Source organism: Aspergillus japonicus, assembly GCF_003184785.1.
Source record: "Aspergillus japonicus CBS 114.51 unplaced genomic scaffold BO86scaffold_60, whole genome shotgun sequence".
Taxonomy (NCBI): domain Eukaryota; kingdom Fungi; phylum Ascomycota; class Eurotiomycetes; order Eurotiales; family Aspergillaceae; genus Aspergillus; species Aspergillus japonicus.
Window position 1 is genome coordinate 83,314 of NW_020291697.1, and position 14,478 is coordinate 97,791.

The following is a 14,478-nucleotide window of genomic DNA, read 5'->3' on the forward strand; positions in this document are numbered from 1 at the left end:
AGTGCCTTATGAGTTCCAATTTAACACGACTAGTATTTCGGTACCTGGTTTGGAATGAGACAATTCCCGTCTATTAATGAATATTTATAGATAGATCAACTATCCAATGGCTGTTGGTTGGTTGGTCTTGTTGGTTGACTGGGTAGCCTCAGGTGTCGACCGTATACATGCACTCCGTGCTCCGTACCATGTATACCGTACTGTATTGTTGTTGTACAAGGATGGTCTCGTATCCTGAGACAAGACAGGGAGACCTGCAAAACTGACCAACTCTGTAGACTATTCACTGCTTGACACCTGAATTCTACCTGTACTCATTCACCTCAGTCAAGATGTATATTGACAATTCAACCATGCAGTCAGTCGAAAGTAGGTCAGTAGGCTAATTGGGAAAATCTGGGGACACGGGCGTGAGTTGTCTATCTGAAACGGGTGGTGTGTTTCAATCGCGGCCTCAAACTCTCTTTCTCTCTCTCTCTCTCTCCCACTCCCCCGTACTCGTACTTACCACTCACTCACTCACTCACCCTCTCCTTCTCTTGTTTTCCTCCTCAATCTAACCTCTCCTCACAATTACTAGCACATCCCGCTGCTTTATTTCCCTCCGACTCTCCTCCCTCTGACTCGATCCCCTCCCCTCCGTTTCGTCCTGACGCATTGAAACATCCGGGTGGTTGTTAAGCATCAGCCAGGCTGCCCCGGATATTCAGCTCTGCGGCCCCCCTGCCTACCTGCTTGCTGCTGCTGCTGCTGCTGCTGCTGCATGGTACGTACAGTACATCTCTTCTCCCCTGTTTGTTCTCTCTCCCCTCTTGCCCCCCCTCCTCCTCCTCGCACCCCTGGCCCGTCTCAGCGCAACTTTCAACATTTCTCGTTCAGGACTCCCCCCCCCCCCCCCCTCTCATCCTACCAATTTACGTTATCTCAAAACTTTTACCACCTTATTTCATCCTCTCCACTATGGCCGTGATCGATCGGCTGTCCGTCCTGAAATTAATTCTTTCTCGTTAGACTCCCTTCGTAAATGAGAATCCATCCTCCATCCTCCAGCAAGTCCGTGCCGCGCTCGAATTCGTCTCCCGGTCCAGCTTCCCTTCGCCTACCTTGTCCCCTCTATAGCTGCAATCATAATTATTGTCGACTCTAAGATCACCAAGTTTATGCATCGGAAGTCGAATGCCTTATCAACTCCCCAAATAAGTCTCTCAACTGGTTCTGGCTTGAGTTTCGCGAGCGCGCCTCCCACTCCTTTCCTGGAGATTTGTCTCTCACGCCCACTGGAATTGGCATTTGTGCCACCATCACCCTTTCAACGGTCGCTCGCTACCCAATAAATCGCATCCAAGATGGAATCTCCGGGGTATCCTGAGTCCCCTTTGGATCAGGACGACATTCCCTTCCCCTGCAAGGGCTGTGGAGAGGTATGAACCCAGCAAAACGCACAGACTACGAGGCTTGGAACTAGGACACTAAGAAGGCTTCTCGCTCAAATAGATTCTTGAAGAGGGCAAAGCCTTTGAGCTTGGTGAGTTTCTTGTTCCGTGGTTACGATGGCCTCTGAGCCGGTGGCTGACTGCCTCCTTCCTTGTGATCTAGCGGGCAACCGATGGCATATCGAATGTTTCTGCTGCAGCACTTGTGGCACGCTACTCGACTCGGACGCGCACCTCCTTCTGCTTGGCGATGGCTCGTTGATCTGCAGCAACTGTACCTACAGCTGTAGCTCGTGTGGGAACAAGATCGAGGACCTCGCCATCCTCACCGGTGAACAAGCTTTTTGCGCCCAATGCTTCCGCTGCCGCAACTGCAAGCGGAAGATCGAGAACTTGCGTTATGCCCGCACCTCGCAGGGTATATTCTGTATGGATTGTCATGAATCTTTAATGCAGCGGCGGAGAAAACGAAAGGCGGCCCCCTCGCGAAAACAGGGACCACCGGGGGTGAAATTAGATAAGTCCCTGCCGTCATTGCCCCCGGAAGAAATGGAGCCAGTCTCGCGCGCCTCAGACGACCAAGAGGCTTATTCCATGCCTAGCGGGGATACCCCTGCGCGAGCTGCTCCCGCGCTGGACGCGGGAAGAGGTCCCAGCTCAACACCTCGTCCCGCGGCAGAAAACCAAGGTCAGTTGGCCTCTGACCTTATGCGCCAACCCGTTATCTCATGGTGAAAGAGAGCTGACCGATGCAGACAATCTAATACTCCCGTCAAGCACCTATCGCAGCAACCGTCATTCAATCGTGCCTCCGCATACCGAAGCCGATGGCGGCGAATTCCTGATTCCCCTCGCTTTTGACCCCTCCGAAGAACAAAGATCTCGCGTACAACCAAACCCTACGTCGGGAGGCTCGTCCCCCCATATCGCATACCAGGAGAAAGGCCGAGAGCGAACTGATGATGCTACTCGTTGGCGTCAGGACGAATTGGCCAACGGCACGTCTCGTGGTGACAGAACGCCTGTCACGCGGTCTGGCTCGGTGCGTAGTTCTCGCTCCGACCTAGGAGGTCGCAAGGAAGCCAGTACATTTTCCTCGCCCAGCCCCGAGAGCACCAAGTCGACGACCACTGTTCCAAGAGATGGCTCAATAGCAACAGCTCCAGAGAGCATGACCACACTTCCACCAAGACCATCTCATGAGCTACGCCGACTTCACGAAACTAGCGGCTCCATAGACTCCGCGCATTCCTTCTTGTCCTCTTCGAGCGTGCAACCTCATCCCAAACGTGGCGACTCCCTCGACCGACGATTGAACCAGGGCCCAAGGAAGGACGCACCTTTGTCACCTCGTGCATCTTCATTGAGTCCGAGTGAGCAGTGGAGTGAGCGATCAGCAGACCGGGCTGGATTCAGCAAGAGTACTCCTCGTACGGGCGACTCGACATGGACGCCACGTAGCGATGTTCATGAGCGCCCCAAGCCTCCCGCACGCCCCAACTCAGTCAGTGCCCTACAGCAAGTTGAATCCTACCGCCAGGGTGATGGTGCGGATCTCTCAACGGACGGAGAGACCTCTCAAACCATAGGTGCCAGTGATGGCTCCGCGGCACAGAACGGCGAATCCTTCCTGCGGCGCGTTTCCAACTCGGTGCGTCATGGTCGAAGCTACAGCGACAAAGGCTCTCGCCTGTCCCGCGATGCCAAATGGCCTCGCTCGCCTGTGAATGGATCTACGCCACTTGCCGACTTCGGGAGCCCCTCTGCGGAGGTAGCCGGACCTGATGAGGTGACTTGGCTTCGCAACGAACTTCGTAAGGAGCGTCAACGAGTATTCGACCGCGAGCAGAAGATTGCGGAGATGGAGGCTATGCTGAATGCTAGCGCCGAGGTCAAGCAGGTTAACACTGAACTAAATGAGAAGCGCTCCACCATGGTGGTCTTGGACGCCCAGAAAGAGATTGCTATGCGCGAGTTGTCCGTGTTGACAGAACATCTCGAGGCCGAGAAGCGTGGTGGCGGCGGCTCTCTCGACCTTGGCAAATTGACTAACCGTGTTTTGCGAGAATTTGTGGAGTCGATTCAGAGGCTGAAGGACTCGTTCACTCCACAGATCGAGGAATTGATTCAGAAGCGCAACGATGCGGCCGAAGAATTGACCAATTTGAACCGCATGAAGGATAAGAGCTTCCAGGAATTTGAACAGTTGTCGTCGAAGAATGCGCAGCTTGCAGAGCTCAACAACCAATTGGTGCACCAGATCCAAGAACTCTATAAGGCCAACGACGGTAGCCGTGGAGCAAATGGCCTGGGTATCTACTCCCATGGCAAGGAAAAGTCACTGTCGTCCATTGAAGCTCTGAAGGCGGCCCACAGCGATCTCGTTCCAGTCACGGCTATCAACCTGTCGGAAGAGGCCGAGAACGCGACTATTGTGCCCGGCCCGCAAGTCGTCAGTATCCGAAAAGGACAGCCGCGTAAGTTTAATTGGAAGAAGGGTGGTCAAAACGTCGCCAAGGGCGTTACCAAGGGACTCAAGGGTGCCTTCATGTCAAGTGAAAATGCCACTGCCACGGAAGGAAGCCCTGGCTTGCCGCGTTCTCAGACTCAAGACCCTAGCCGTCCGGGTTTCGGGTTCTTTGGCAATCAACGCAGCAAGCAGGTTGGAACTCGGATGCCGACCACCGATAGCGTTCCAGCTCTAGCTGAAACCAACCCTAATGGTACGTTGCGCTCACTCGCGTTTGTCATCATATCATGCTTACTTTCCCAGCGCTCTTTGGTACCGAGTTGGAGCAGCGCATGGAGCAAGAAAAGAGTATCATTCCTGGCATTGTCTCTCGCTGCATCCAGGAAGTCGAGCTACGAGGTATGTTTCTTCGCAATCGGTTGGAAGGCCTGTACTGACTCTGTTAGGCATGGACATGGAAGGTATCTATCGGAAGTCCGGTGCTAGCTCGGCAATTCAGACGATTCGCGAGGGCTTTGAGCGATCCCCACACGATTACGATATATCTGATCCGGATCTTGATATCCACGCAGTGACCTCGGCACTAAAGCAGTATTTCCGCAAGTTGCCTACGCCGCTTATCACATTCGAGGTTTACGAGAACATCATTGAGACGGGTGAAATCACCTCTCAGGCGGGTCGCATCGAGTCTTTGCAAAAGAGCCTGCGTGAACTGCCACGTGTGCATCAGGATGTGCTTGAGTTCCTGATCTTCCACCTGAAGCGCGTGGTCGAGCGCGAGAAAGAGAATCTGATGACCAGTCAGAACATCGCTGTAGTGTTTGCCCCAACCATCATGCGGCCGGAGAGTCTGGCACGGGAAATGACGGATGTGCAGAAGAAGAATGAGGTGATGAAGTTTTTGGTGGACAACTGTCAGGAGATCTTCATGGGCATGCAGAACTGATGACCTTCAGCCATCATGCATACTCAGGCCTGGTCCTCGCCTGGTCCGGCACCAGTGCCGGCACTGCTTGACCGGCCCCCCTGGGGGGGAAAGACCCTCTGACCCACTCTCCTCGACGCATTGGTTCATTTGTTTAGTTTAGAATACCCTTCCAGTTTCCTGTCAATTGCGACGACAAAACCTTTGTTGTACATACATATACCACGTTGGCGTGGACGATCTGTGTGTCCTTTTCCTCTTTCTTGTCTACCACCCTTCTCTGACAGTCTGACGATTGTCATCGTCATCAGCCCCCGTCGATACCCTTTTTTTGTGTCTATTCATCCTGACCTCACACCCTCTCAACCCTTGATTTTGTAAACTGATCACCCTTATTTTCTGATCCCTGTTTTTTTTTTTCGTTATACCTTTCCTTTCGAGTGATCCCGCAGGTTCGAAGCTAGTTTACACCTAATTTGCCGGTAATGGCAGCCAGGGGCGCGTGGTCTGGTGGCGAATTGGGATGCCCCAGACCCCACTACTAATTGATCTGGTCACGTTGGACCGCTTGGAAAGAATTTTGATTCCAGTGTAGAGATGGGAGGAAGCGGACATTGCGTGACTAGATAAGAGTCTTGGTCTGTAATGTTCTACGCCCAGCTGTGGAGGAAGATGATACTTTGCCCAGTGACAATCCGTGATAGTCTGTTAGGGACGACTGCAAAGGGAAGCTAGCTACCCAGCGACGAAGCGCGAGACAAGTTGGGTTGATTGATATATACAGTATAGCACACTCAAGTCTCTCTGTAGCAGAAGCAGCCGCGCATGGCTATGGCTAGTGGTATATGAATTTCGAGCCTAGAAAGTCTCATCCTCGAGCTTCTCCACCCGTCGGATCACGCTCGGACTCTGCTCCTCCACGATATCCTCCGTGGTATCGTTCGCGCCGGCGGTGAACAACAAGTCTTCCACGATCCGCCTGGACGCTTCTTTCGCTGTAGTTTTTGGGGAGAATTGCGGTTAGTTTTGATGCTTTACCGTACACTTTCTTCTGCTTGCATGTTTGAATGATTGGAGAATACTAACCAGGAGTTTTCATCAACCGACTCTGCGGAATGTGGAACTGCATCGTCTTCGGCGGGCTGGGACCCAGATCCTCGTCCTCGTCACTGAATGCCGCACCGCCGCCGTAGCCGCCGCCGTAGCGACCACCAACACCAAGATCATCGTCGCTATTCCACCCTTCCGCGCCTCCCGGCCGACCGGTCCCACCCTTCATCGGGGTGAGGACACTCATGCCGGGCTTGGGGGTCACGCGGGGATAGTACGGGTGGTGGGCGCTCGGCCGCCGCTTGCTGCGGCTGGTGTTGGGCGTTTGGGCGGCCCCGGTCCCTCCTTTCAAGGGGGAGTCGAAGATCTCGGCGTGGAGTTGCGGGGCCTCGGGCTCCGGGCTGGAGATCGGGGAGGAGTCGAAGGAGTATTTGGATTTCTTGGCGGGGGGTTTCTGTGGGGTGGTGGAGGAGTTGAACATGGGATTGGTGAATTTGATGGATTTTGAGGTGGAGAGGTAGTGTTTGAGTGGTTGCCGTTTCTTGGAGAGTGGGGTGGCTTGCACGCGGTAGGTCTTGTCGTGGAAGCGGTGCAGGATGGGGTCTTCGTGATATTCATCGTCGTCGTTGTTGTTCTCGTAAGCTTCGTGGGTGGTTGTGGGGGCGGGCGGGATGAAGGGTGAGGAGGAGAGGGGGGTGTGGGATTCGTCGTGGTGGTAGGGGTATTGGTGTTGTGGTTGTTGCTGCTGTTGTTGGGTGGGGCGGTAGGTGCGCGAGGCCGAGGCCGAGGCGGAGTATTTGCCTGGCGTGGTGGGGAGGAAGGAGTCTTCGTTCTCTGCGTCGGCGAGTTCGGCGGCGCGGGCGAGGTCGCGGGTATCACTGTCGTCGGGCAGGGAGTCTGGGTGGAGGTCGTAGGGGGAGGGGGAGGGGTGCGCGATGGAGGAGGGGACGGTCGTGTCGTTGGCTTGTTGGTTGCCGCGGTGGTGGTGGTGAGATGCGTAGGGACGGGGGGTGCTGTGGGAGGAGAGACTGAGGGCTGTCAACTCTAATTCGGGTTCGTGCTCGCGGTGGTCGTCGAGGCTGAGGTGCGATTCGTCTTGTTGCGCGGTGAGCTGCGTGTCTTGCTCGTGCGCGGTGAGGGACTGGTCCGAATCCTCTTGTAGCGCTGTGGTGGTGTCTTCGGGTTTCTCCTCATAGCCGGAGAGAGAGACGTTGGCGCTGGCTTCGAAGAATTGTTTCCAGAACTGGGGTTGATGGCGCGTTAGTGATGGATGGAGGCGGCGATGTGGGGGTGTCTATTATATGCCATACCTTGGCACCTTCCCAAACGTCACGGGAGCTCTCGGAGTATTGTTCGATCAGGGGTAGAATGCTGGTTGTGACGATACGGTGGGCTTGGCTGAAGTTGTGGTCGATCTCTGCAGGACAATGTCAGTCGACTGACTGGTTGGAGACATCTGATGCGGATTGGCCATAGTTACCCTGCAGGGTGAGCGTGATGGATTGCTCCAGCTTCTCGAGCTCTTCCGTGAGTGTCAGCGGGCGCTGGGCCATAGACGACGGGCGCGACATGGTGAAGTGTGCAATGGTCGGTTTGTAGTGTTGACTGGTTCGATGGAAGGAGTGCCTGTATACAAGGTTGTTGGTTGCTGGTTGCTGTTGTTGCAGCTGTTTGTTTTGACGGACCGCGGAGGGGCAGCAGCACGTGATAGCCCGCTAGGGCAGTCGGATAAGGGCAGCTAATGTCATGTGGCGGCGAGGGGGCGGAAGCAACAGGTGATTAACTACCTTACTGCTGCCTGCCTACTTGTTGCTATCTGACTCTCCCTTACTCTCGCCGACAAATCTCGGGTCAAAGGTGTTCTGTCGCGATGCCTACGCCCGTTGCGAAAGGTATGCTTGCTCTTGAGGGTCATTTCTTTCCCCCTTCTTGTTGCAAGAGAAGAAGAGAGTCAGTTATCTGGGCGGTGTGTGCTTATCAGTTGATGATGGATGACGATGGATGAGATGTCCCCGGGTCTAGCCGGGGACAGCATTCCTCATTTTGTCTATCATGTTTCCTACTCAAAGTTTCACTTACAGATTCTGCTTTACATGGAAAGGTAGCCTGAAATCATGATACTGACACGCCCAGGAATTATCATCACCGTCTCGGCGCTGGTTGCCGCCGGGATCGCGGTCTACGAGTCGCCGCAGTTCCGCCAGTGGGTGAACAACTCGCGCCGCAAGATCGCACTAGCTTTGCACAATCTGGGCGACGAAATTAACCCGCACGATGCTCCGCTCAGACAGGATATCTCGATGACCGAGGAAGTGGGCGCAGCAGCCGAAGAACGGCGGCGCATAGCTCGGGAAGAGCTTGACCGGCGTCGCTCCCTGCTCGAAGAGCGTCGCAAGAGCATGGTCAGGCCACCGTCAAACAGCTTTGATACTTTGGTCGATGAGCAGGGCCGATTGTTGGATCTTGCGGATTCATCGAGTGATACGCATTTAGCCAACTCGACTGCCGTGGAAGTGGCGACGTCGCAGCCGGTGCACCGGGGCAAGGTGCCCCAAACCTCGCTGCTGGAAGCGTCTCACGGTCAGACAGATGTTCGCGAGACAGGTCCATCACTGCAGCTTGATATCCCGTCGCCTCGTGCCGGTTCGCCTTCGCTGGCTGAGTTCACTCCTGTCTCGGAAGCTCCTGACAAAATGGCCGCGTCGCTCCTCTCGTCGTCCCATGCAGAGGACGAACACCATGTTGTCGGAGATGACGAGTCAGACTCTAGCCATACGGAAGGTCACTCTGAGGTGCTCTTCGCTCACCCCGGGGATTGGACGACAAACGAGTCCGGGCGCGACCTGAGATCGCCCTTCTCGGACTTGGCAGAGCTGCAGCTTGAACGGGAGCGCGCCTCGACGCCGTCTACCAGCGATAGCTACAGCCACATTTACGAGTCTGCGATCGACGCATCATCCGATGGCACTTTGAGCGAATTGGGCCGGTCGACTGGCGCGGCCACCCCGGCCAGTTGGTCGGAGGTGGGCAGTGTGATCAGCAACGAGGAGCACATGCATCACTTGTAGGCAAATTGGAACAACAACTCAGGGTATCGTATCATTAGTCGGATGGCGCTGGAGGAAGGTATTGGCGTTTGCTTCTCTATTTTGAAGGTGTTAGCTTAGGACAACGGAACTGCCAGGGTCGTACACGCGCCCATGGCCTTAGCTGTAGATAAATTAATTGCTGGGAAAAAATGGGATCATTTTCTACACATGATTATCGGTGAGTAGACTCAAAAAGGAACCTCGGGTTATTCCATTCTAGTCTGTGGCAGATTAGTTAGTTGCTCTAATAAGGAGTTAAAGGGTGCGGAGATATAAGCAGCGCAGCAGCTGCGGTGGCCAAAGATGAGCCTCGGCTGTTGCTCGGTTGGAGAGGTTGGGGTAAAAGTAGGTAAGACATCCATCGCATTTCAACTCGACACCTTCCCCCCCTTTGCTTTCTTCCTTTCCTCTCCTCATCAACCTGATTTACCCAGTGATCTGAACTCTTCACAAATTAACAGATTAATACACAGTAAGTTTCCCGTCCAGCTTGAATTCGAAGACAGCATCCGCGATGCAGCAACCACACTTTCCCCGGATCTCCGTCTCCCACGCTCCACTTCCCTTTCATCGTATGCGTCAAGGGATAAGCTAGGCTAAGCTACATATGCACGAACGCTGACACCAAACCCAGCACCAACCATGGCAACAGACCGTCTGAACAACATCCTCAGCCACCTGAAACCGTCCGGAACCAGCGGACTTTCAGCCATGTACTTCCTCCTGTCCTCCTTCCCTCGAGCAATTGGTCGTACATTGCGACATTGCGAATCCTGACCGCTGACGAACCGCAAACCAGCACCCAGAAGAACCCCGACGATGTGGTCATCACTCTGGCGCTCCGCACGCCGCTGACCAAGGCCGTCAAGGGCAGTTTCAAGGATACGGAGCTGGACTACCTGATCTACGCGTTGCTGAAGGAGGTGCTGGCCCAATCGAAGATCGACCCCAGTGTGATCGAGGACGTCTGCTTGGGGAATGTGCGTTTTGCCTTGCCCGCCCACCTCTTCCCCCCCCTTTCCCAAAACCTCGACCTACCTCACCCCGCTTTCCAGTAACCCACGATACCCCAATCAACAGCAAGAAATAACCAAAAAAAAACTCACAGGTCAACGACGGCAAAGCGGCCTACCTGGTGCGGGCGGCCGCGCTGGCGGCCGGAATCCCGCACACGGCGGGGGCGTCCTCGGTGAACCGGTTCTGCTCGTCGGGGCTGAAGGCGGTGCAGGACATCGCGAACCAGATCCGGCTGGGGGCGATCGACGTCGGGGTGGCGGTGGGGGCGGAGCTGATGTCGGCGCCGAGCGGGGACCGGATCCCCAAGCCGTTTCATGCGGAGGTCATGCGGCATCAGGAGGCGGCCGACTGCATGCAGCCGATGGGCCAGACGTCGGAGAACGTCGGGGCGGACTTCCACATCTCGCGGGCGGAGCAGGACGCGTACGCGGCGGAGTCGTTCCGGCGGGCGGAGGCGGCGCAGAAGGCTGGGTGGTTCGACGAGGAGATCGTCCCCGTCACGACGCAGGTCAAAGACCCCAAGACCGGGGCGGTCAAGACGGTGACGGTGACGCGGGATGAGGGCGTGCGCTATGGCACGACCAAGGAGAGTCTGGCGAAGATCCGGCCGGCGTTCCCGCAGTTTGGGGATCGGAGTACCGGGGGCAACTCGAGTCAGGTGACGGATGGCGCGGCGGCGGTGCTGCTGATGCGGCGGTCCAAGGCGATCGAGTTGAATCAGCCCATCCTGGCTAAGTTCTGCGGCGCCACGGTGGCCGGCGTGCCGCCTAGGGTCATGGGGATCGGGCCGACGGCGGCGATCCCCAAGCTGCTGGCGCAGTTTGGGCTGCGCAAGGAGGAGGTCGAGCTGTATGAGATCAATGAGGCGTTCGCGTCGATGGCCGTCTACTGTCTCCGGAATCTGGGGCTGGAGCACGAGAAGGTCAACCCCCGCGGTGGCGCGATTGCGCTGGGCCACCCGCTCGGGGCGACGGGCGCGCGACAGATCTGTACGATCCTGAGCGAGGCGCGCCGCACGAAGAAGAGGGTCTTGGTGACGAGCATGTGCATTGGCACGGGCCAGGGGATGGCGGGGTTGTTTGTGAACGAACAAGTTTGATTTTGTTTGATTCTGGTATCGTTACATCGTGAGGATTGAGTGAATCTGGAAGATATCTGCAGACAAAGAATCCAAGCACCCAAGCAGACTTTAAGCTCTACTGCCCATCCCTCTCCCTTTCCCTCTCCCTCTTCATCCTCTCTTCCGCCGCTTTGGCCAAAATCTCCCTCATACTCCCTCCTCTACCTCCACCTCCAGTACCCTGACCACTACTTTCCCCAACAGACCCCCCATCCGCCCCCAAAACAAAACTTCCCCCGGTCCACCCCTTCTCATCCACCACCAACCCCTCCCGCTGCACGGCCTCCCACTCCCCGGGGTTATAGAACTCATCCCCTCCGGCGCCACCAGCATTCGCCCCGAGCACCCGCCCACTCCGCGTATAATCCCCCCTCTCGACCTCCCTCTCGATCCGGGCCGTCAACGCCCAGAACAAGCGATCATGCTCACTGTGCACGCAATGCGCCAGCTCATGGCACAGCGTCTTGCGGATCGTCCGATAGTCGCGGTAGCCGTCGTAGGCGTCGGTGCGGAGCCGCAACTCGATCACCTCGCCCTTGTTGCGGTTGAGGCCCAGAGTCCGCGAGTGGGCCGTCGTGTGCTCGACCGGGTCCATCTCCGTGAGCACGGGCACGGAGAATTGATGGAGGCGCATCGCGGACCGGATGCCGGGGTCGTCGCGGAGGCGCGCCAGGAAGGCGTGGCTGCGCTGCGGGTTGGGGAGGTGGGCCAGCGGGACGAGTCGGTGGAAGGTGTATTGCGAGGTGGGGTCGTGGCTGGAGAGAGTGTGGATGCGCGAGAGCGAGGCCGAGACCGCGGACGGGGTCGCCGTCGCGGCGTATTGGGCGTGCGTGGTCAGGCGGCGGTGCTCGCGGGCGGCTTGGGCGGCGCCCTGGGCGTTGAGGGTCGTGACTTCGGGGACCGGCGAGCCCAGGATGGTGAGTTTGAAGCGCGGCGAGGTGAGCGAGAGGGTGGTCGTGAGGGGGAGGGCGGCTTGTGTGGCGGGGAGGGGCGGTTTGAGGGTGCCGGGGATGAGGTGGCGCGGGGGCGGGGGGGTGATGAGCAGTTTTTGGTGGGAGGCGGGGATGTTGAGGTGGTGTTCGAGGTGGAGGGTTAGATCGTGCAGGGTGGCAGTTGCGGGGAGGGTCAGGGTGTGAGGCGTGTTGCGGTGGTGGATGGTGAGTTCGAGTCGTTGGGGATGTTGATGCTCGTCGGTGGTGTTGTCGGGGGAGGTAGGTTCGCGGACGTCATGGTCTCCGGTCGGTGCGGTGGGCGTGTCGGACATGTTGGGGGTTGTGGTGAGCGATGGTGTGGTGATGAGAAGGAGGATGAGGGGTATAGTAGGGATCAAATCGTAGTGTAAAGGTTATAAGACAAGAAGAAAGCGACTCCTCGACTCCATGATGGCGGGATTCGATCTTCTTCGATGCGATTTTGTCAGCCAGATAGAAAATCACATGGAGATAAGCACAAGCACCGTTCCTGTTAGTAAGCCGTTCCTGTGGTCCTGCCTCAGGCATGCCGAATGATCATCGCTGCTTATTCTGAATCCGATTACGGGTAGGCTGCCCCGAAGAGAGTTCCAATAATTAGTGCTTGTTTGAGATGTTCCCTCCAGCTCCACATGTACACGACTGGACCGCCTCTTCATCGGCTCAATGGTACGTGCTGTATGCAAGACGACTCGATTGAGTCTCGGTATTCAATTCACTTCACTAGATCAATTACATAGTATTGACTGGCCTGTATAACCCTATAGACAACCCAACGCCATCCCATTTCATCCAGAACGCCCACCAACACCCTTTTATATACCCCAACAGTATGCCTGAATGGATGCATGTCCCAGCGATGACGAGAAAAAAAAAAAAAAAAAAAACCTCAAGTGAATATATACCTTTCCACGACCAGCATCATTCATACTGCCGGTCGTCCTTATCGTCTTCCTTCTCCTTCGGCTCCGGCTCATCCATCAACCATTCTTCGCGTTCAGGATCAAAAGTATGACTGGCACAGGAGGGGTACGTTTAGCAACCGAGCATCCAGTTCTTGATTCCGGAAAATCCACTCACTCATGATAATGCGTGTTTGTCAACGCCTTCTTCGAGTACTCATCCTCCAAGACCTGGTCGTATTTGAACGGCACCTTCGCCGGTACCCCCTCAAAGGTCGTCCGGCGCAGAGGATAGATATCGTCGGTCTGGTATTTGTGCAAGTTCTTGCATTGCCACTCCGTCGGCTTGGTCGCATCCAGCCGGCTCAGCCCCGTGATGTCGATATACAAGCCCGTGTTCATGTCGATCCAGCGCGCATCGATGATGTTGAGTCCCTTGCCTCGATCGCGTTGACGGGCCCACGGGTTCACGTCGACTAGATACTTGCGCTCCACATTCTCCTCCTTGGCGGTGTACTGGACGACGGTCTGGTTGAAATGGTCCGCCAGTTGAAAAAGCGTGGGTTCCATCACTTGGGTGTCAATATCCCAATCCCAAGGCATGACCTGTATCCTACCGTGAGTTTTGATTGCCAACAGGAAGCGCCACGGAGAGGCAAGGGGTCTTCTTACCTTTCCGTTCCACCACCACCCGAGAAGCGTCCCATGTGCGATCCACGTCTCGAGCCCATTGTCCTCGAAGAAGTTCAGATATGCGCGGACCATGTGCGTCAAGGTGTGGGACCGCTCCTCGTCTGGGACGGGCTCGGTGAAAAAGCGAGAGTCATAGTGGCCGAGAATATCATCGTTGCCCGGTTCCTGGTAGTACTTGAATTCCTCCGATCGATTCAGTCCGTATTGTTCATATAACGGGTCCGGATCGTTGTGATTCAGCAGCTTGCCATAGGTGTGATGAACCGCCGGTTGCGGTTGCGAGTTGGGCACAGAAGTTACTGTTGTGGCCGTGGCGAGGGACCCGATCGTGCAGACGACGGCCAGCAGGCCCTGAGGCTTCATCTCCGGCAGGTGAAAGTGAGATGCGATAAGGGGTGTCGGGTGTGGTTTTTGATTGTGCAATTGCCGGGGTTAAGGAGTGCCAATCACGCTTCTGCATGCATCCTGGGTCGAGGCGCAAGGAAGGGGGGGTGGCACGTTTCGCGAAGCGTGTTAATCTCTATATTTGTTGAAGGGAAGGGAGAAAGATGAAAAGGAACAAGAAAGGCTGCCGCCAATGCGCCGAGGGATGAAGTCCACACACACAGCGCTATGATCGCATGCTCTGATTTAGATCGTTCACGGTCCTTGGCCGCTGGTCCCGGAGATAATGGCACCTTCGGGTTCGGTTGTCCGGGTTATATTGGAGTTGACCAATGACCTTGTAAAACACCGACTAGGGCAGAGTAAGGTAGGTTCACGTCAAGGGGGAGGGGAGGAGGGGGGAGAGGAGGGGGGACGGAGGAGG

At 56.0% G+C, this 14,478-nt stretch overlaps 6 protein-coding genes across 6 annotated transcripts; 3 read left to right on the forward strand and 3 right to left on the reverse strand.

The window, feature by feature from the left end:
* Positions 1-898: 898 nt before the first annotated feature.
* BO86DRAFT_391933 (putative Rho GTPase activator Rga) lies at positions 899-5,280 on the forward strand. The gene is made up of 6 exons (XM_025672700.1): positions 899-1,421; positions 1,495-1,525; positions 1,597-2,121; positions 2,189-4,156; positions 4,207-4,302; positions 4,350-5,280. The coding sequence occupies exons 1-6, from the start codon at positions 1,347-1,349 to the stop codon at positions 4,847-4,849; spliced, it is 3,195 nt and encodes a 1,064-aa protein (XP_025524150.1). The 5' UTR covers positions 899-1,346; the 3' UTR covers positions 4,850-5,280.
* A 406-nt stretch (positions 5,281-5,686) lies between these two features.
* On the reverse strand, positions 5,687-7,449 carry BO86DRAFT_421722 (DASH complex subunit ASK1; the record flags this gene model as incomplete). Its single annotated transcript, XM_025675296.1, has 4 exons — positions 5,687-5,823; positions 5,915-7,121; positions 7,189-7,295; positions 7,359-7,449. The coding sequence occupies 4 exons, from the start codon at positions 7,447-7,449 to the stop codon at positions 5,687-5,689; spliced, it is 1,542 nt and encodes a 513-aa protein (XP_025524151.1).
* Positions 7,450-7,679: 230 nt separating this feature from the next.
* BO86DRAFT_391935 (uncharacterized protein) lies at positions 7,680-9,049 on the forward strand. Its single transcript, XM_025672701.1, has one exon. It carries the CDS (start codon positions 7,993-7,995, stop codon positions 8,944-8,946), a length of 954 nt encoding a protein of 317 aa, XP_025524152.1. The 5' UTR covers positions 7,680-7,992; the 3' UTR covers positions 8,947-9,049.
* Positions 9,050-9,394: 345 nt separating this feature from the next.
* On the forward strand, positions 9,395-11,159 carry kat1 (putative 3-ketoacyl-CoA ketothiolase (Kat1)). Its single transcript, XM_025672702.1, has 4 exons — positions 9,395-9,439; positions 9,602-9,680; positions 9,767-9,947; positions 10,076-11,159. The coding sequence occupies exons 2-4, from the start codon at positions 9,610-9,612 to the stop codon at positions 11,081-11,083; spliced, it is 1,260 nt and encodes a 419-aa protein (XP_025524153.1). The 5' UTR covers positions 9,395-9,439; positions 9,602-9,609; the 3' UTR covers positions 11,084-11,159.
* BO86DRAFT_391937 (putative zinc metalloproteinase) lies at positions 11,077-12,499 on the reverse strand. Its single transcript, XM_025672703.1, has one exon. The coding sequence runs from the start codon at positions 12,366-12,368 to the stop codon at positions 11,181-11,183; it is 1,188 nt and encodes a 395-aa protein (XP_025524154.1). The 5' UTR covers positions 12,369-12,499; the 3' UTR covers positions 11,077-11,180.
* A 342-nt stretch (positions 12,500-12,841) lies between these two features.
* On the reverse strand, positions 12,842-14,466 carry BO86DRAFT_391939 (putative mannosylphosphate transferase (Mnn4)). The gene has a single exon (XM_025672704.1). It carries the CDS (start codon positions 14,031-14,033, stop codon positions 13,152-13,154), a length of 882 nt encoding a protein of 293 aa, XP_025524155.1. The 5' UTR covers positions 14,034-14,466; the 3' UTR covers positions 12,842-13,151.
* Positions 14,467-14,478: the final 12 nt, after the last annotated feature.

Coding starts and splice junctions, on each gene's coding strand:
- BO86DRAFT_391939 (XM_025672704.1), bottom strand. CDS start 14,033: ATGAAGCCTCAGGGCCTGCTGGCCGTCGTCTGCACGATCGGGTCCCTC.
- kat1 (XM_025672702.1), top strand. CDS start 9,610: ATGGCAACAGACCGTCTGAACAACATCCTCAGCCACCTGAAACCGTCC. Junction 9,681..9,766: donor ACCAGCGGACTTTCAGCCAT/GTACTTCCTCCT, acceptor ACCGCAAACCAG/CACCCAGAAGAACCCCGACG. Junction 9,948..10,075: donor AGGACGTCTGCTTGGGGAAT/GTGCGTTTTGCC, acceptor AAAAACTCACAG/GTCAACGACGGCAAAGCGGC.
- BO86DRAFT_391937 (XM_025672703.1), bottom strand. CDS start 12,368: ATGTCCGACACGCCCACCGCACCGACCGGAGACCATGACGTCCGCGAA.
- BO86DRAFT_391933 (XM_025672700.1), top strand. CDS start 1,347: ATGGAATCTCCGGGGTATCCTGAGTCCCCTTTGGATCAGGACGACATT. Junction 1,422..1,494: donor CCTGCAAGGGCTGTGGAGAG/GTATGAACCCAG, acceptor TCGCTCAAATAG/ATTCTTGAAGAGGGCAAAGC. Junction 1,526..1,596: donor GGGCAAAGCCTTTGAGCTTG/GTGAGTTTCTTG, acceptor CTTGTGATCTAG/CGGGCAACCGATGGCATATC.
- BO86DRAFT_391935 (XM_025672701.1), top strand. CDS start 7,993: ATGATACTGACACGCCCAGGAATTATCATCACCGTCTCGGCGCTGGTT.